Source organism: Pseudorca crassidens, chromosome 1, assembly GCF_039906515.1.
Source record: "Pseudorca crassidens isolate mPseCra1 chromosome 1, mPseCra1.hap1, whole genome shotgun sequence".
NCBI classification, from domain to species: Eukaryota; Metazoa; Chordata; class Mammalia; order Artiodactyla; family Delphinidae; genus Pseudorca; species Pseudorca crassidens.
Window position 1 is genome coordinate 14,363,611 of NC_090296.1, and position 20,353 is coordinate 14,383,963.

The window sequence follows — 20,353 nt, forward strand, 5'->3', positions numbered from 1 at the left end:
TTGCACCTCCAGTCTCAGCATTTTCTGGTTCTCACAGAAGCCTGACGGTACTAATTACTGGGAAGTGGTCCCTTCCGCCCCTCCCCCATCACGCCCCTTCCCCTTTCATTCCGCCCCGCCCCCGCGGTTTGGGTACAAGCCAAAGGACCGACGGGAAAACTACACTTCCCAGAGTGCACACCGACCGCAAGGGCCTTACTACCGGCCTCGGCTTCCCGCCGCCATTTTTGTGGAATGAAAAGGCGGTGTGGCCTGTGAACATGGCGCTGTTCCCCGCCTTTGCGGGTGTTAGTGAGGAGCCCGAGAGCGGGAGCCCCAGGAAAGGTAAGCACACAAAAGGGATGAAGAAGGTACTTGGTGGGCTTAGGGCGGAGTTTCTCGGGCCCAGGTCTCGCCCTTGCCTTGGATTTGTTTATTCATTTGTATCCCAGAGTTCTCCGCGGTGTTGCAAAGCCTTGTGGGAGGAGCAGCGGCGCTCGTCCGGGTTTCTGCGCTAGAGTTGTAGAGTCCAAAAGGAGAAAGACAGACCGGGAGAGGCTTCGGAGCTGGGACTTAACATGTAATCATATTGTTGAGCCCCGTTTTCTCCCCCCAGCCTCAGTTACTTCACCTGTAAGATGGAAACAATGGTACTCCACATCTCGGGGAGACTCCTGATGCAAATGCTGGGTGTTCTTATTACAGCTTTTTTTCCTTCTCTGTTCTCCTTATTTCTGAATTGTTTATTGGACTCATATCTTTTGGCAGACCAAGAGCTAGAGAATTAGGATCCAAAGGCTAATCAAACACAGTTTCTCTCCAGATGGGCACAGCTGCTGGGAATAAGAACTAACATTTATTTATTGAGGGTCGACTGTAGGTCAGGTAATGGCATTACATATTTTATTTAGGCCTTAAGCGTTCCCAGATCTGCATTGTTAAAAGCTGTGGCACATAGTGAATTGTAATTTAAAGTGATTAATCCTAAATCATGCCCTTACGTGGCAGAGTCCAGCTGTGTCTGACACCTTTATCGTATCCAGTCGTAATTCCTACATTTCTTTTTTTGGTATGCTTCTCATAATTGTGAGTAATTTCTTATATAACTAGTGTAATTTTGGTCATCCTTTACTAGACCGTAACATCCACGTAGTCAGAAACAGTGTTTGTCTATTCATTGCAGCATCGTTAACCCCTAGCACAGGCCCAAAGTGTAGTAGGTGTTCGATAAATATTAGCTGAATGTACAGACCAATAGTAAGTACTTAACAAAAAAGTAACAGTACTTACAAGGTGGGATGTTATAGATGACACAGGTGAACCAGCGGAATAATGACTTCTGTGGGGAAGTTCAAAGAAAGCATTATATAGGAGCTAACTTTGGAGATGGGTCTTCAAGAGGGTAGATTTGGACAAAGAGATAGTGGAAGGGCATTCCAGGGCCTTCAAAGGCACGCACGAAGGAAAACATGAGACCTCTGCAAAAAACTGCAGGTAGTTCAATTTGTCTGGAAATGTAGAGGTGTAAGGAGGCACCTTGGGAAATATGGTTGGAACTGGTGATGAGGGATGGTACTGACTTGAATAACAGGCCAAGGATTAATCCTTTTATTTTGGGAGGGTGAAGTGGCAGGTTTACAGGGGAGTGTTGCTCTTGTCATTTATCTTAACCAGTGTTTATTGGACATCTTCTGGGTACCCGCATTGGGGTAATGATTGCAAAAGAGCTTTTTATTCTTTTAAAATTTATTTATTTTCGTTTTTTTTTTAATTTTTATTTTATATTGCAGTGTAGTTGATTTAAAATGTGTTAATTCCAGGTGTACAACAAGATGATTAGTTATACATATATCTATTCTTTTTCAGATTCTTTTCCTGTATAGGTTATGACACAGTATTGAGTAGAGTTCCCTGTGCTATACAGTAGGTCCTTGTTGATTATCCATTTTATATATAGTAATGTATATATGTTAATCCCAACCTCCTAATTTATTCCTCACCGCCCACCTTTCTGCTTTGGTAACCATAAGTTTGTTTTCTAAGTCTGTGAGTCTGTTTCTGGTTTGTAAATAAGTTCATCTGTATCATTTTTTAGATTCCACATATAAGTGATAGCATATGGTGTTTGTCTTTCTCTTTCTCTGACTTCACTTACTATGATAATCTCTAGGTCCATCCATGTTGTTGCAAATGGCATTATTTCACTCTTTTTTATGGCTGAGTAATATTCCATTGTATATATGCACCACATCTTCTTTATCCATTCATCTGTTGATGGACACTTAGGTTGCTTCCATGTCTTGGTTATTGTAAATAGTGCTGCAGTGAACACTGGGGTGCATGTATCTTTTCGAAATATGGTTTTCTCAGGGTATATGCCCAGTAGTGGAATTGCTGGGTCATATGGTAGTTCTATTTTTAGTTTTTTAAGGAACCTCCATACTGTTCTCCATAGTGGCTGTATCAATTTACATTCCCACCAGCAGTGTAGGAGGGTTCCCTTTTCTCCACACCCTCTCCAGCATTTATTGTTTATAGACTTTTTTTTTTTTTGCGGTACGCGGGCCTCTCACTGTTGTGGCCTCTCCCGTTGCGGAGCACAGGCTCCGGACGCGCAGGCTCAGTGGCCATGGCTCATGGGCCTAGCCACTCCGCGGCATGTGGGATCTTTCTGGACCGGGCACGAACCTGTGTCCCCTGCATCGACAGGCAGACTCTCAACCACTGCGCCACCAGGGAAGCCCTGTTTATAGACTTTTTGATGATGACCATTCTGACTGGTGTGAGTTGATACCTCACTGTAGTTTTGATTTGCAATTCTCTAATAATTAGCGATGCTGAGCATCTTTTCATGTGCTTTTTGATCATCTGTATGTCTTCTTCGGAGAAATGTCTATTTAGATTTTGTGCCCATTTTTTCTTTTTTTTTGATTGGGTTGTTTACTTTTTTGATATTGTGCTGTATCAATATGAGCTATATGTATGAGCTGTTTGTATATTTTGGAGATGAATCCCTTGTCGGTCACATTGTTTGCAAATGTTTTCTCCTATTCTGTGGGTTGTCTTTTCGTTTTGTTTATGGTTCCCTTTGCTGTGCAAAAGCTTTTAAGTTTAATGAGGTCCCATTTGTTTATTTTTGTTTTTATTTTCATTACTCTAAGAGGTGGATCCAAAAAGATATTGCTGCAGTGTATATCAGAGAGTGTTCTGCCTGTGTTTTCCTCTAAGAGTTTTACAGCATCCGGTCTTACGTTTTAGGTCTTTAATCCACTTTGGGTTTATTTTTGTGTATGGTGTTAGAGAATGTTAAGAGCTTTTTATAAAGTACTGTATTTTAAAAAATTTAAACACATTATTAGCCATAATGAAAGTAACTATAATTCTTTAATATCATCTAATTGTCAGTTAATGTTCAAATTTCCAGAGTTGTTTCAAAAATGGCCTTTTACAGTTGGTTTCTTCAAATCAGTATCCAAAGAAATCCAACACTGCATTTTGGATATGTCTCTTAGGTCTTTTTAAAAAATATAAAACAATTTCTCCCTCCCTTCTATTTTCCCTTGTGATTTGTTGAGGAAACTGCATCATTTGTCCTATAGACATTTCCCACCAAATCCTTGTGGTGTCATTTAACATGCTTCTCTACCCTAGCATTTCCTGTAAACTGGTAGTTAGATGTAGAGAGTTAATTAGATTCAGGTACAGTTTTTTTAGTTGAAAATACCTCATTGGGTGTGCTCTACACTTGCTGTTGAGCCAAATCAGGAAGATGAGCTGTCCAGTTTTCTCCCTTTTAGTGGTAAGATTGATCAGTGGCTTCCTGGATGGCCTGATTCATCCATTATGAAGCTGCCTATCAGTCTTTCACCTAATGATTTTTGCAGCCATTTATGATTATTGCTTAGATCCACCATTTCATTGGGGTTACAAAATGGGTATTTTCCGTTTTTAGCATTCCTCCTATATTTATTAGTATCAGTTATCCTATAAAGAACTTTTTCTCAAAACTGTTGGGATACCCCGAAATACAGTTCAGGCAGGAAGGACAGGATGAATACTTGGTTTGTTCCTTTTGTTAGTTTACAGAATAACAAGTTTGGGTCTTGGCAACTTTTAGAGGTGACAAGTGAGGTGTTTCTCCCCCCACCCCCTTTAATTATGAACTCATGAATTTTTAACATACTTATATTTCAGTCCATTGCGAATACTATTTTCTAATGCTCAAATTGTCCCATTTTTGGCTGATGGGGCCTTGATCAAGTTGGGCCTGTGTCTTTTTAGCATAAACCCGTTGTCTTTAATCACTTCCTTGTTTTCTGCCCTAAAAGCTGCTCAGAGCTCATCGCTTACATGTTTTATTATGGCCTGGAATTGACTATTTCTCAAAGGAACCCTGGTTTCTTTTAGTGGAAAATGGTATGGGTATGTTAAAACCACAAATTGGATATTGGGAGTACTCATGGCACTGGGTTGTCATTACTTCTAAACATTTTCAATGGCCAGAACCAGAAAGAGAAAAATACATCATGCCTTCATACTGATATTTCTAATCCAAGTTTAAGATTATGAGATTTTTAATTGATTTCTTTGATTTACTATTTATATTCATTTCCTCTTATGCTGAAAATATTAGTTCTTAGTGTCATTAGTCCAATTATATATAGGTCCAAAATAACAATAGTAGTATGACTAATACTAAATAGTTCACTATTTCTTTATGGTTCTATTTGTCCTTACGCTGTATCCCACAACCCATGTGCTGTCAAATTACTGTGTTTTAAATTCATTTGAAATAATTCTCTGTGTGATTTCATTACCAGTTTGATATACAATTAGGTATATTTGTTTTTAACTTTGGGGGATTGTGTTTTTCTTCTTTTTGATTTGGTCCCATTTTGTAATGTTGTGAAACATTTACATGGTTCTAAAGTTGAAAATACGTGTAACCCAGTTATTTTCGGAGAATAAACCTCCATCTCAATTCTCCAACTTTCCCCTACAGTTTAGAATTTTTAGTAATCGATGATATCCTTCTATTTCTTTCCTCCTTAACATGAGCAACTACATTTCCGTTCTGTTTCTTTTTTTAAATATTTTGTTTTTTTATTAAAGTATAGTTAATTTACAGTGTTTCAGATATGCAGCAAATTGATTCAGTTATACATACATATATATATATATATATATACTTTTTCCGATTCTTTTCCATTATAGGTTATTACATGATATTGAATATAGTGCCCTGTGCTATACAATAGGTCCTCATCGTTTCTCTATTTTATATATAGTAATGTATATCTGTTAATTCCAAGTCCCAAATTTATCTCTCCTCCCCCCTCCACTTCGGTTTCTTTTTTTTTTTCTTTTTTTTGCGGTACGCGGGCCTCTCACTGTTGTGGCCTCTCCCGTTGCGGAGCACAGGCTCCGGATGCACAGGCTCAGCGGCCATGGCTCACGGGCCCAGCCGCTCCGCGGCATGTGGGATCCTCCCAGACAGGGGCACGAACCCGTGTCCCCTGCATCGGCAGGCGGACTCTCAACCACTGCGCCACCAGGGAAGCCCACACTTCTGTTTCTTAAATGCATATTATTCTGCATTTTACCTAAAATCCCAGACATCACTCTACAGTGGAGTATAGAAGTCTTCCTCACTTCTTTTGACTGGTCCACAGAGCTCCATAGTGTGGATGTCACATACTTTATTCTGTCAGTCCCTATTAAGGACATTTTGACTGTTTCTGGTCTTTTGCTGTTAAAAATAGAAGCACTGTACTTTTGGCCTTACACTATAAAATGTGATAAAAATGTAAGATGGTGTTAGTACTGGTGTGTGCAGAGTTTCAATTAAAAACAAAAACAAAAACAGAAACAAAAAACTCCTGGACAGGAAAGATGAGCAATACCAAAGCAAGTGAGAGAGGCTCTGTTCGCCGCTCTCTCGGTACTGTTAAGAGTTAGGCCAGGATTTAAGCAGGCATCACGCTCAGTAAGTGTTTTGGGGAGGCTAAATTCAGTAACATTCATTCTGTCAACAAACAGGTATCCAGCGCCTCCCCTGTGTTAGGAGCAGCAGAAAGACCTCAGTGTGTGATCCCTCCAATTCTCGAGCTTTTCTTTCTACACCATCAGATTTATTAGGCTTGTCTACTCTAAAACATTGTTGCTTGGGGGTTGAATATTCAGACAGAGTTGGGCTGGAAGATATGAGGCATATGAAGCAGGTTATTATTTATATTGGGGGAAGAAACTGCACACATTGTCTTTTTACCTGAAACCTGCTCTTCTTCCTGTGTCCACATGTCAGAAAATGGCACCGCCATTCTCCCAGGCCAAAAGACACATACCTCAACTTCCTGTTCCCCCCATTCAGTTCTTCATCCAGTCCTTCCAAATAACTCTTAAATTCGTTAGTTTCCCTCTATTCTCACTGCCACTGCATAATTTTCACCACAGTCATCCCCTGGATATTACAACGGCCTTCTAAATAGTCACTCCCTGAACCACTCTCCACACCACAGCCAGAATTTTAAAACTACTTACTTAAAAACACTGTGTGTCTCTGAGATAAATCGTACCAGTGTTTTCTTAGGTCAGTCTCCCAAGACAATAGAAATAAAAACAAAACTAAACAAACGGGACCTAATCAAACTTACAAGCTTTTGAACAGCAAAGAAAACCATAAACAAAATGAAAAGACAACCCACAGAATGGGAGAAAATATTTGCAAATGATGCGACCAACAAGGGCTTAATTTCCAAAATACACCAACAGCTCATACAACTCAACAGCAAAAAACCAAACAACCCAATTGAAAACTGGGCAGAAGACCTAAATAGACATTTCTCCAAAGAAGACATACAGATGGCTGATAGACGCATGGAAAGATGCTCAACATTGCTAATCATTAGAGAAATGCAAATCAGAGCTACAATGAGGTACCACCTCACACTGGTCAGAATGGCCATCATTAAAAACTGTACAAATAACAAATGCTGGAGAGGGTGTGGAGAAAAGGGAACCCTCTTATACTGTTGGTGGGAATGTAAGTTGGTGAGAAGGTAAGTTGGTGTAGCCACTGTGGAAAACAGTATGGAGGTTCCTCAGAAAACTAAAAATAGAACTATCATATGACCCAGCAATGTCACTCCTGGGCATATATCTGGACAAAACTATAATTCAAAAAGATACATGCAACCCTGTGTTCATCGCAGCACTATTCACAGTAGCCAAGACATGGAAACAACCTAAATGTCCATCAACAGATGAATGGATAAAGAAGATGTGGCACATATATACAATGGAATATTACTCAGCCATAAAAAAGAATGAAATAATACCATTTGCAACAACGTGGATGTACCTAGAGATCATTGTACTAAATGAAGTAAGTCAGAAAAAGGAAGAGAAATACCGTATGCTATCACTTATATGTAGAATCTAAAATATGGCACAGATGAACCAACCTACAAAACAGAAAGACAGTCATAGAGAACAGACTTGTGGTTGCCAGGGGAGGGGGGGGTGGGGGAGGGACTGGGAGTTTGGGGTTAGTAGATACAAACTATTGTATATAAAATGGATAAACAACAAGGTCCTACTGTATAGCCCAGGGAACTATATTCAATATCCTGGGAAAAACCATAATGGAAAAGAATATTAAAAAGAATGTATGTGTATAACTGACTCACTTTGCTGTACAGCAGAGATGGGCACAACATTGTAAATCAACTATACTTCAATAAAAAATAAATTAAAAAAGACCACTATGTGCCATTCACTGATCTAAATGCTTTACAAATACATATTAAGTCACTGAATCCTCATAACAACCCTGTGAAGTCGGTATTATTGTCAGCATTTTTAGGGAGGAGGAAACAGGCACAGAAGCAGGATTTGAGCTCAAGCAATCTAGCTTCAAAACGTGTATGCTCTTTGCTGCTGATCTTTTGAACCCTAGGCCTGATTTTGTCACCCTTGCCACAAACTCAAGCATTTCCCCATTGCTCCTAGGGTAAACACAAACTCTGATAGGGTTTCTTAGGCCCCTGAACCTCTCTGGCTTCATTTTGCTCCCCCCGCCCCACCCCCTCACTCCCAGTGGTCCAGCCATAGCAGCTCCCTCCTGTTGCCCAGAGAGTCATGCTTTCTCACTCTCAGGCCTTTGTATAAGCCATTTCCCCTGCCTAGATGCTTCCTAGGAGCATATTTGCCTACTTTTTTTCTCATCCTTTAGGTCTTATTGAGCTGTTCTCCCAGGCAGCTTTCTCTGATCCATACCTAGTATGGACTACGGAACCCAGCTGTGTGCTCTCATTATACCCTGTAACTTTTCTTTATCTTGGCCTTGTCTAATTGCATGTAAATGACTGCCAGTGTGTCCGCTCCCTGAGGGCTGTCCTGGGTTTGTCCATGCCTGGCTCTCAGGGAAAAGGTGCTGGATGAAAGGAGAAAACTTGGAGAGATTAGGCTTTTTGTTCCGAGTTGCACAACTAATGAACTTTAAAGCCAGTGTTTGAACGCAGGTCCTTCTGACACCGGAAATTGTATTATAAACCACACTGTGATATTGTACTTTGGGGTTTGGTTGTTTAAACATTACCCTTGGGATCCCTGGGTCTCTTCAAATTGTAGCTTAACTCTGTGGAAAGGCTGACTTTGCTTAGATTCTCTGTACTCACTGTCTTAAATGCAGTTTAGTCATGTTTGCCAGTGCTGTTTGTACAAATGCTTGTGCTCTCAGATTCTGTCAGGAATCAAGTGTTTCCATCAAAACAAAGAGCTTGGCTCATTCTTTTTAAAGGAATAACCCCCTTCCCTAATATGTATGCTGTAGAGCCCTAGAAATGTCTTTTGAATTATCACTGAAGGGATGGTGCTTGCCTCTGAGTTTACGTAAACTCATAATCAGTGCTATTTTGTTATACAGGTTTCCCCCACTATCTGAAGGTAGAGCAGCGTTCTGATGAAACCTGTCCTAAGCTGAAATGATGTACAGTGAAGAAACAGTTACTTCAGGACACATCTTGCTAACGGATGCACAGAGTAAATCAGGATAAAGCACAGATACTCACAGACATAGTTCAAAGCTATGGCGGCTTGATGCTGAGCTCCTTCCTGAGGAGGGAGCTTGGTGACGCCACTGTTGCTGCTTGGGGTGCTCACTGCCTCTCTGAAGGCTCGCTGCAAAACAAACACTGAAGGCTACTTTTGCTTTTCGCCTTTTTTTTTGGTAAAAGCGAAAATCCTCTTCGGATTTTGGCTAGTGAAAATAGGTACTAGTTGAAGGTCTTTCATAAGAGGAAAGTGTCATACAGTGAACTTTGGAAAAGCAGGGGAAAGCCTAATACAATGGGGAATGGGTGTAGAACAAGGGCATTTTATCCACCTGTCGTTCAAAATTTGTTTTTATTTTTTTAACTTTTTAATTTTTTAAAAAAATTATTTATTTTTGGCTGTGTTGGGTCTTCGTTGCTGTGCGCAGGCTTTCTCTAGTTGTGGTGAGTGGAGGCTACTCTTCGTTGCGGTGCACGGGCTTCTCATTGCAGTGGCTTCTCTTGTTGCGGAGCATGAGCTCTAGGTGCACGGGCTTCAGTAGTTGTGGCACGCAGGCTCAGTAGTTGTGGCTCATGAGCTCTAGAGTGCAGGCTCAGCAGCTGTGGCGCAGACTTTGTTGCTCCGCGGCATGTGGGATCTTCCTGGACCAGGGATCAAACCCGTGTTCCCTGCATTGGCAGGTGGATTCTTAACCACTCTGCCACCAGGGAAGTCCTCAAAATTTGTTTGTTTGTTTGTTTTTTTGCGGTACGCGGACCTCTCACTGCTGTGGCCTCTCCCGTTGCAGAGCACAGGCTCCGGACGTGCAGGCTCAGCGGCCATGTCTCACGGGCCCAGCCGCTCCGCGGCATGCAGGATCCTCCCAGACCAGGGCACGAACCCGTATCCCCTGCATCGGCAGGCGGACTCCCAACCACTGCGCCACCAGGGAAGCCCCCCAAAATTTGTTTTTAAAATTTAAATCTATTCATGACAATTCCTTCTTCCCTCCATCTATAGTGGAATTGAATTAAAGCATTTTCACTAGTGATGGAGAAATAGAATTATATAATAAACTTATATAATCGCAAAAAGCATTTCAGCTTGAAGTATTCAGTGATGATACATTATATTTTTTTCTGTAAAATTACACATGATGTGGTTTTTGTAGATACCTGCCTGGTTTTGTTAGGCAGTAGTTCTAAAGTGGTTTTTCTGCCTGATACTTCCACTCTTCTTCCCTTCTTAGATGTGTGTATGTGTATAGCAGGGTACTAATTTCCAGGTAAGTTTCAACCTGTGATTTACTTACTAACCTGCTGGGACAAAAGATTTGTTAGCTAGTCATCTTCTCTATCTTAAACCCTAGGCATGTGGTATCCTGCTAGTCTTCTCTGTAACGTGTTACATCCTGCTTGGTATTAGCACAGTTATCTAAATACATAATTGGTATTTGTAAATTATTTGAAGATGTAAGTAAATATAGAAAAGGACTTTGCAATCTGATTAATAAAGCATCTTTTGATCTCAGATAACTTTCCAGGATTCTGTGTAATTAAAATTTAAGAATGCACATGTATTACATGAACAGTTAATGTTACGATTAAGTATAAGCACCACGTGAGCAGGGACTTGTTCACCACTGTGCCTCCAAAGCCTGGAACTGTGCCTGGACACATAGTAGATATTCCATTCTTTAATGATTAAATCTGAATTTACAATGAAGACTGGAAGAATTATAAAGTAGTACTTTATACCTAGATAATGGCACGCTTTTTTTTTTTTTTTTTTTTGGCGGTATGCGGGCCTCTCACTGTTGTGGCCTCTCCCGTTGAGGACCACAGGCTCCGGACGCTTAGGCCCAGCGGCCATGGCTCATGGGCCCAGCCGCTCCGCGGCACGTGGGATCTTCCCGGACCGCGGCTCGAACCCGTGTCCCCTGCATCGGCAGGCAGACTCTCAACCACTGTGCCACCAGGGAAGCCCCAATGGCATGCTTTTAACAATCAAATTTTTTCAGTTCTGTAAATTAGGTGCTGGGGGTACAGGGATGCAGAGATATGATTCAGATGCTCATTCATTTTACTTATTCAACAAATATTTATTGACTCCAGTTACTTTGTACCAAGGCACTGTGCTAGGAGTTGGGAATACAGGAGTGAATAGTCATGGCTCCTGCCCTCATGTTTCTTTTGGTTTGGGAAGAAGGGAGTGGGAGTGGAGGCAAGCTGGAAACTTGGATGCACGAGTTGTAAACCAGTTGGTATATTTGTTTGGCTGGAAGAATATTTTTGTCGTTTTCTTTTTTTCTGTTGTCACTCTCGATAGTGTCATAGTAATCATTACTCATCTGGTCCCTGTAAGGATTTGAGTTGTTGGCCTTTGGCTTAGAATATGATGGGAAGACTTGACATGCAGATAATGAGATTACAATGTGAAAATTGCTGTCGTAGTCCCCTGTACCGATTGCGGGGAGACTTAGGAAAAGCAACTCCTTAGCTGAGGCAGTGAAGAGTTAGCACCATGGCATGGTTAGAGAGGGCTGGATGGAGGATCCCAGATCCAGGTTCAGATGTGTGTGTGACTTAACTTCTTTGAGCCTCTGGCTATTGATCTGTAAATGAGGGACGGGTATCCAGGCTGTGCTCCAGTGAGTCTTTGTGGACCTGCTCCCTCCCTGTGAGCCCCCAACAAGGGCATCCTGCTTTTTCTGTTCTGCATTTTGAACTTCTCTGAAAGATTGTGCTTGAACAGTGAGTTCCTTGGCTAAGAAAGTTTGAAAATCTGTGGACTAGGTGATCTCCCAAATTTTTCTAGGCCTAACACCCAATGATTATTACTTTAATATTCCACACATGGTTACTGCTAATATGATAGCCTCCCTCCTCCCACCCCCCAAAAACCAGCAGCAACTTCTTATCAGGTAAAAATACCTTTTGTTCCTATAAAAGGTCATTTGATTGAGATGAAGGTCACTCAGAGGGTCAGTGATGATCTGAGTTCAAAACCCAAGAGTTTTAGTTCTTTATAAACTACTTCTTTTTTCTCCCCACAGTGGTCCCATATGGCAGAGCCTTAAATGCATCCTTTAAAAGCTTTTTTTGTACCTTCTGAAGGACTTTGGAGAGCTACACGCTTTGTTGTTTTAACGTATCTATTTCTTTACATTTCCTCCAAGCTCTCCTCACTATCCAGATATTTATGTAAAAATATAATGGACTTCTTTGAGAGCATCTCTCCTTGCATATTGTTTGTTCCATTTTTTCCCACTTTTCCTTTGCTCATGATAGAATCCAATTATTGTGAAAATAATTGTGACCTCAGTGAGCAACAGGAACTATTTTCACATACCTCTTGCCAGGAATTAGGCCCAAGGGAAGGGAACCCCACAGAAGGAAAAAGGAGACAATAGAAGAAAGACTGCATGAAGAATTCTTTTAACTCTTATTAAGTATGACCTTAAAAATTACTTGATCCCTTTGAGCCTTAGTTTCCTTTTCTGTACAATGAAGATTGTAGTACCTCCTATAGAGGGTTGTTGTGAGGATTAAAGGATGTAAATTAAGTGCTTAACCTGTTGCTTGACCTACAGTAAAGCCCTTCATAAGCTAGATTCCCTCTCTTCTTTCCCTTTTTCCTCTGCTTTTCAATGTACCTTTTCTCTTAAGGAACTTTCCTTCCTTCCTTCATCCCCTCTTTTCCACAAATATTTATTAAACTCCTACTGATGTATGCCAGGCATTGCTCTCAGTGCTAGGGATACAGCAGTGAATAAAATAAGGTACTGTATCATGGAGCATACATTCCGATATCCCCTCTTCACTAAGATGCAGTTACCACCAGGGACTAGAATACAGAATATATAAAGAACTCTTACAACTCAATAATAAAAAGACAACCCAGTTAAAAAATGGGGAAAAGATTTGAATAACTATTTCTATTGAAATATGAAGGACCAACAAACACACACATGAAAAGTTTCTCAACATCGTTAGTCACCTGGGAAATGGAAATCATAACCACAGTGAGAAAACAGCATACCCAGTAGGATGACTGTAATCTAAAAGACAGAGAGTAACAAGCTGGCAGTGATGTGGAGAAATTGGAATCCTCATACCTTGTTAATGGGAGTATAAAATGGTGCAGCCAGTTAGGAAAACAATCTGACAGTTCCTCAAAATGCTGAACATGAGTTACCATATGATCCAGCAATTCTGCTCCTAGATATCTGCCCAAGATAACTGAAAACATATGTCCATATAAAAACTTGTACCTGGATGTTCATAGCAACATTATTTATAATAGCCAAAAGTGGAAGCAACCCAAGTGTCCCTCAACTGTTAAAGGATAAAATGTGGTATAGCCATAAAATGGAATTATTATTCAGCAATAAAAACGAATGGAGTACTGATACATGATACAGCATGGATGAACCTTGAAAACATTATGCCAAGCAAAAGAAGCCAGTACAAAAGACCATACCTTGTATGATCTTGTTTATATTAAATGTCCAAAATAGGCAGATCTACGGAGAGAGAAAGTAGATTCGTGGTTGCCTAGGGCTGGTTGTGGGAGTCGGAGGGCAGGAGGTGGGTGATGGGGAGTTGCTGCTAATAGGTGTGGGGTTTCTTTTGGGGATGATGAAAATGTTCTAAAATTATCTTACAGTGGCAGTTGCACAATTCTAAATATACTAAAAACCACTGACTTGTCCACTTTAAATGGGTGAACCTTGTATATAATCTATATCCCAGTACAACTGTTAAAAAATGTAATTAACCCTTTTCTCTTCTAACTTCAACCATTTTGTGGGTCCTTTCTCCTGAGCATGTGATCATGCTGTGGCCTCCCATCCTAAAACAAAGCAGGACAAAATACACACACCACCGTGGGCCCCCTTGCTGCCACCATTCTTTTTCTTTCCTTCACAGCCAAGACTCCTAAAAGTTAGAAAATAAGTAATTTAGAAATAGTTCATCATAGAAGAGTTAGAAATTAATGGATAAGCAGAAAGAAGAAAAATTTTGGACATTTAACCTCACTGTCCAGAGATAATCATTATTAACATCTTATATAATTTTAGCATTAATTTAAAAAGTTGACACCTTCTGTTTTTATTTTCACAGAGTACTGTTATAAGGAAAAGCTTATGTTAAGTTACTATACTAAGAACATTGGAATTTTTTTTTAAAGAAAAATATCTGAATCTTCTGGAATAATGTTAAGCCTGGTGGGTTTCTATGCATGATTTGATTTTTTTTTAACTTTTCAGAATTGTTTAAATCAAATTTGGGGTCATTAAAACCTAATGCTTTGGAAGCGTTCATGCTCATTAGAGTGTGGATGGAATACGTAAAGCCTTGTTGTATTTTAGGCCATGCTTATTACATGGCTTTTGCTTAAGCTACAGCCTGATATCACAAGAGGATTTCAGTTTTAAATATTTTAGAGTGTGTTAAAGCCCCATGCCCTATGAGATAACAATTTCATGGATTCCCTTCAGCTTCTGTGGACTGTTCAAAATGTCTGGCTGACGTTGGCTGTGAATTAAGATGTCAGCTGGTAAGATGGATTTCCTGCTTTAGAAATCCTGTTGAGCTAATTTCATTGATCTTTTCTCCTTTTCGCCCATGTGCAGAATTAGACTGGCTGAGCAACCCAAGCTTTTGTGTTGGAACCATAACATCTCTGAGCCAACAAACTGAAGAGGTCACAGCCTTTGTTTCTGAAGAGTCGCTACTGACCAGGTAGTTTTTTTGATAGGTGGATTTTTAGTCTTTGTCAGTGTACCATCTATGGCTTAGTTTGAATGATGCTCCATAGAAAACCCTGTGATAAAAGAGTTAAGTAAAACTCTTCCTTTTACCTGATGTAATGAGGTAATCTTTGACTATTTTCCCTTATCTCACTCTTAACAGATTATCCTTTTTTTTTCCCTTTCCATTGGAGTGGCAAGTACCTGACACAGTTACTGCCAGTAATTAGGCCACAAGGGAAATGGCATCATTGTGATTCTTAAGTAACTTTATTAACCTCATTAGTAACCTTTAGAGTATTGTAATTCAGATATTTCTTTAGTTGCATAAAGATAGAAGTTGCATGCAAAAATAGAAGGATAGGATAAAACCTCATGAAAACTTTGGGGAAAGCAAAATGGCACGCATCTGTACCCAGCTTTGAAAGAATTTTGTTATAGATCACTGGATTGAGAAATGAGCTCTCTCACAAATATAGGCCAAACGGTCTCATTAATATGATGTACTCTAAAAGTGTAGGAAGCTTTTAGAAATTGAGAATAGTTAATGCATGAGAGGGAGTAATGAGGAAGATCTTGTTATAACTTTAAAAAACAAGGACCAGAGTTAAACCTTTTTTTTCTTTTGGCATTAAGGATATGCTGGCATAATATGTAAGACTGAAAATAAACCTTTTATAGCATTAAAAAAACTGTATTTGATAAAATAACTGGTAGATTAATTTAAAAATATATAGCTATGAAAATACAGGTTTACAAGCTTAGAAATCTTAGAAAGATTAGAATTTCTTCGGCTGATGTTATTTTAGGTCCAACTCTTAAATCTTTAAGGTGAGTTGCAATCCAGGAAGGCACTGTATAATGTATGGGCACATAGTAAGTCGGTGTGGGCATTTATAGAATTTCCTTTTGCATATTTGTTTATTTGCATACTTACTTACATATTATTTCCCTAATTCTCTTTTGAAAATAATTCTAATGTTGCTTTTCCCAAATAGGAGTCCTCTGAATTCAGAGCCTTCAGATGAAAGTGACACTAACAAAAAGCCCAAACAAACAAGCAGAAAAAAGAAGAAAGAGAAAAAGAAGAAAAGGAAGCATCAGCACCACAAGAAAACCAAGAGAAAACGTGGGCAGTCAAGTAGCAGTGGATCTGAGTCATATACTGATTCTGAAAAAGACATATCGTCCAGAAGCATCAGAAGCAGTAAAAAGGAATCAGAGAAACCGAAGTAGGTTTTCTATTCTCAGATACCTATGATTTTTCAAATCTTGATTTTTTTCTCCCTTGATCGTTGCCACAAGTTAGACATCTGAATGACTGTTTAGCCACTCAATCAAAATGGAGTCAATAAATACCTCAGTAAAGTGGGAAAAAAACGAAAAGAGTTCTATCATTAGGTCAACATAAGAAAAGAAAACTTTCATTTAAAAAAAAAAATAGGACCATGATTTTATTTGAGAAATATTATTTAGACACAGTAATGATTGTGTCAAATCTGATTCAGACAAAAAGTCTACAGGATTTCTGAAAGGTGGCAGATGTGCCTTACAGTGGGCATGTGAACCAGGTCACTACTTAGCTTTACATGCTTTTGTAACGAGTAAGAAAAATGTCTTCGTTCTCTTTCTTGATATGTCTTCCTTTCAGTCACTCACATCAGAACCCCTGTGTGCATAACACACACACACACACACACACACACACACACACACGTTAAGGTTAATATAGCACTTAAAAATAATCATTGCTTTCGTCCTTATTTCACATTTGTTTAGAACCACTGTGTTAATGGTATAGAATGGCTCATGACCACAGCATGAGCATCCTTTCCTTGGGGGCCTTTTTTCTCCCCGTGTTTCGCTCTGCTGTCTACGCTGAGCATAGTGTTCCAGGTGTTCTACAGGTTGACCCCAGAGCAGGTGCTTTTCCTCTCTGCTTAATCTAACTTCCTCTTACATAGAGAGGCACTTTTCCCATGCGTGAGACAGGTGGTTATGTGGTGAAACTACTTGAATTATTATTCCTCATTTAACTTTTTTTCTTTTCTTTGTTCATGTGGTCTAGAAGAGAGAAAATTTAAGTCCTGTCCAAGGCATACTTGAAAAAATTTAGTGCTGTTAAGACTTTTGCGACTCTTCAGGGATTATTTGCTCTTGTGGTGTGCTTAGAAGTCCCATTGATGTCCGTGAGAGCTCTGGTCAGAGTGAGTCTGGAATCCGGCCCGTAGTCTCCAGAGAGGCAGACACCGTAGTCTTCCGGGACCCTTTTGTCAGCAGATCAGTGTTGGAGAATGCCGCAGTCCTCTGTGGCTCAGAGGACCCAGATTTATTTAGCCTTCTCTGTGTCTCAGGTGCTATCCCTGTAACCCTAGAGGAGGAAGGAATAAAGGAGTCTAGCAGCAAGGTTTCGAACTTGGCTGAATTTCTGTGGGTGGGAACCACCCCACCTTGCTTGCCTTTGAGTCCCCCCAGCGGTTGGCACTGGGCCTGATGTGGAGTAAATGCTCAAGTACGTTTTTGTTACATGAATGAATGGATGAATATACCATTGATATTGTTGCTTTTTTGGTATGTCTTCAAAGCAAAATACATTAATTGCTGTGTGTTCTGAAGACTCATCTTTAACTGTCTTTTTTTATGGCTGAGGAAAATGAGTTTTAAAGGATTTCCTGAAACTGTACAGGAACGACCATAAGAACTTGAAAGATAGTTATTTTCAGCCTGTGCTTAACCACATCAGAGGTGATCTTTACAGCCTCTTGATAGTTTTATGATCCAGACAGCATTTTTAAGTCTGCTGATATTTTGTAGAATATCCCCATTAAGATCAGAGTGGATTGTTCTTGTCTTTGTTTTTTACTTTCTCACTACTCACTTCTGCAGTCTGTTCCTGGAACGGTGACCTGGAAGAATCGTTTGTTTCTGTACAGACAGGGAGTAAGATATTACTGAGTTGTGAGAGTCTTTCCATGATGTCAGGAAAGTGGCCTGGAGGGAGGGGTGGGTTGCATACCATATGGGACTCTATTTCAGGGTGATCGAGGGACAGCTTCCCCAGAGGTCACAGCTTATAACTGACCTTTGTCTCCTAGGATGAGCTCTTCTTCACCTTCAGGGGGAGGCGCATCCTTCCTCTTACACGGCCTAGACCACAGCCTGCTTCCTGACCGCAGTACCCAGTAGGGGAGGAGTGAGGGCTTGTTGCTCCCCAGGGGTGGTCGGCAGCCTGGCCCTTCCCGCCCCCTCTCCGCACTGGCTTTCCATTTCTTTCTGGAGTGCACCGATCTCTTTCTCTCCCTTTGCTGCCCCTTTCAGTTTTTGTCATCAGAAAACCCTCCACAGTTGTTCTGGAGGGGAATGTGTTAAAAATCACCATGTATTTTAACCCGAGATGCATCATTCAACAAATACTTATTGAGTAGCTACTTTGTGTCCCTGAAATACCATTCCCTTGTGTTGCCAGCCAAGAATGATTTATAAGCCTTTAGAATCTTTATTTCTATCTGGGCAGAGCCAAAAAGCAAAGATGGAACAACACTTAATGGCTGTTTCGACTACTTTGGCACCTTCTTGTGTCAGCAGCATTATGAACTGATTTTCTTTAGAGGAAGAAACATGTTAGATGCCAGAAAAAAACCTCCCTCTTCTTTGACTCCTAGGGAACTGGTTCCCTTTGTATCTGAAAGTCTGCCAAGTCACAAATTGGTTCAAAGGGATAAATAAGGGTCTTGTCTTATAGTAGACTCTGCCCTTTAGATAGAGGTCCGGACGTATAGGCAAAACACCCTACACAGAGCCCAGACTATAAAAACGAGACTTAGACCATACATAAGTAGCACGCAAGACTGAAGCATTCAGAACTGTGGCTTTGTTGCCGTTGTTGTTAAGTTTTTAATTGGAATAAATTATCTGAGCACTTTCAAGAAAGTTAGGCAAAGTTAGGGCAGCCTTATCTTTCTCTCTCTCTCTTTTTTTTTTTAGAAAAAACCTTGTTTATAAATATACTTGAAAATCAAGTTATCATTTAAATGAATTTTTTTTAAAAAAACACCTGTATCCTTCACTTGTATTTCTGGGATAAGTTGACTTGATTTCTTGGTAAAGGGTCACTTAGTGTTGACAGTTTTTGCTCTGTATTTTAAAACTTTCTCCAGAGTAGGAGTCCTCTTCCCATTTTTATGGCATGTGCACATTTTATGTACTTAGGTGTGCTTGATGCTGTATGGAGTTTGAAGTGTGTAACTTTCACATTTCTGAAACGTGAGATATGTAACTGGGAGATTTCTAAGTGCCTCTTCCCTTTTTTTGTTCGCCTTCCTTTGTCCCACAGTCAAGAAAATAATGCCACTGCTGATATTGGACGTCACTTTGTTTGGCTTGAGGACATTCAGGCTCTGACGGGAGAAACCTTCAGAACAGATAAGAAGCCGGATCCTGCAAACTGGGAGTATAAGTCTCTTTACCGAGGAGATGTAGCAAGGTATCCATCGTGGTAGCGCTCCCTGGTTTTCCCTGCTGGGAGGGAACTTCCTTCTCCTCTGTGCTCTCTCAGCACTGTCTGTGTCTCTTTGCCTTCCCCCGCCCCCCATCGACTCTGTTGACTCTTATCCACTGTTAAGTTATGTAAGCATATACAATAGAAGGTGAGTAATCTCACATTCTAAAATAAAATTTTAAACCTTGAGATCAGGACCCAGGTCAGATTAATCTTATTTAGCCATGGTGCTTGGCATAGTGTGTTGGCATAGTAGGTGTTCAATGAATATTTGTAGAATGAATGAACCGAAAAATACCTTGAAATAATTGTGACTATCCGTGAACCATTTGGGCTAATCTATATGCCGTTCTTAAAAGTTACAAAAGCCTTTTATTTGTCCACCCCCTGCAACGCACGTGTGCCGTTTTAAAAAATGACATTAAATGGTAATGACCTTTTCAAACTGCTTCCAGCATGCAGATGTCACCAGATAATCGTAAAAATAGGTGATGGTATTTGCTTCAGTAATGAGTTTAAACTTTTCTCCTCTAATCTGTCAATCAAAAATATTGGAATCCTCAATAAACTCTTTAGACACTTACTACTTTGTAAGAACAATAATACACAGTCTCTATTCCCAAACAGCTTATAGGTAATGAAAACTGAAGGTAGAGATCATGGAATATACAGCCAAGAGGAGGCCTTGAAGATCATCATCATTCTTCATGGGCTAATTACTTTTTAAAGTAAATTTTAGTTCCCATTACTTTGCTGCACCTCCACATTTTAGTCATGTTGTCACTCATTGTTGACACTGTAACTCACCACATAAGCAACTCCAACTAAAATTTCCTCTATGATGAGTTTATATCAGTTATTTTTTGGTGCATATTTGTATCTCCATACTGTCTACTAAAACCTCATGGCAGGGAGTAAATGACTATCATATTTAAAGTGTATTTGTGTATTTTTAGAATGATTTTAATGCTCCCTAAAGTCCTGTGCGGTTTTTCATGCCGCAGATGTGGGGACACACAGCAAATGCTGGCCTGGCATGAAGTAGGTAGCATGATCCTGTGTGTGTTCTCTCACTGATGCTAGCCTGT

The 20,353-nt window shown here is 40.1% G+C and overlaps 1 protein-coding gene across 3 annotated transcripts in view; it reads left to right on the forward strand.

Annotated features, from left to right (window-relative positions):
* Positions 1–200: 200 nt before the first annotated feature.
* NRDE2 (NRDE-2, necessary for RNA interference, domain containing) overlaps positions 201–20,353 on the forward strand; it is a 45,672-nt gene continuing 25,519 nt past the window's right edge. For all 3 annotated transcript variants that reach the window (XM_067727929.1, XM_067727940.1, XM_067727950.1), the window contains exons 1-4: positions 201–324; positions 14,651–14,759; positions 15,766–15,999; positions 19,101–19,250. In XM_067727929.1, coding sequence (XP_067584030.1) covers positions 261–324; positions 14,651–14,759; positions 15,766–15,999; positions 19,101–19,250 — 557 coding nt within the window. In that variant the 5' untranslated portion in view covers positions 201–260. The remainder of the gene's footprint in view (positions 325–14,650; positions 14,760–15,765; positions 16,000–19,100; positions 19,251–20,353) is intronic.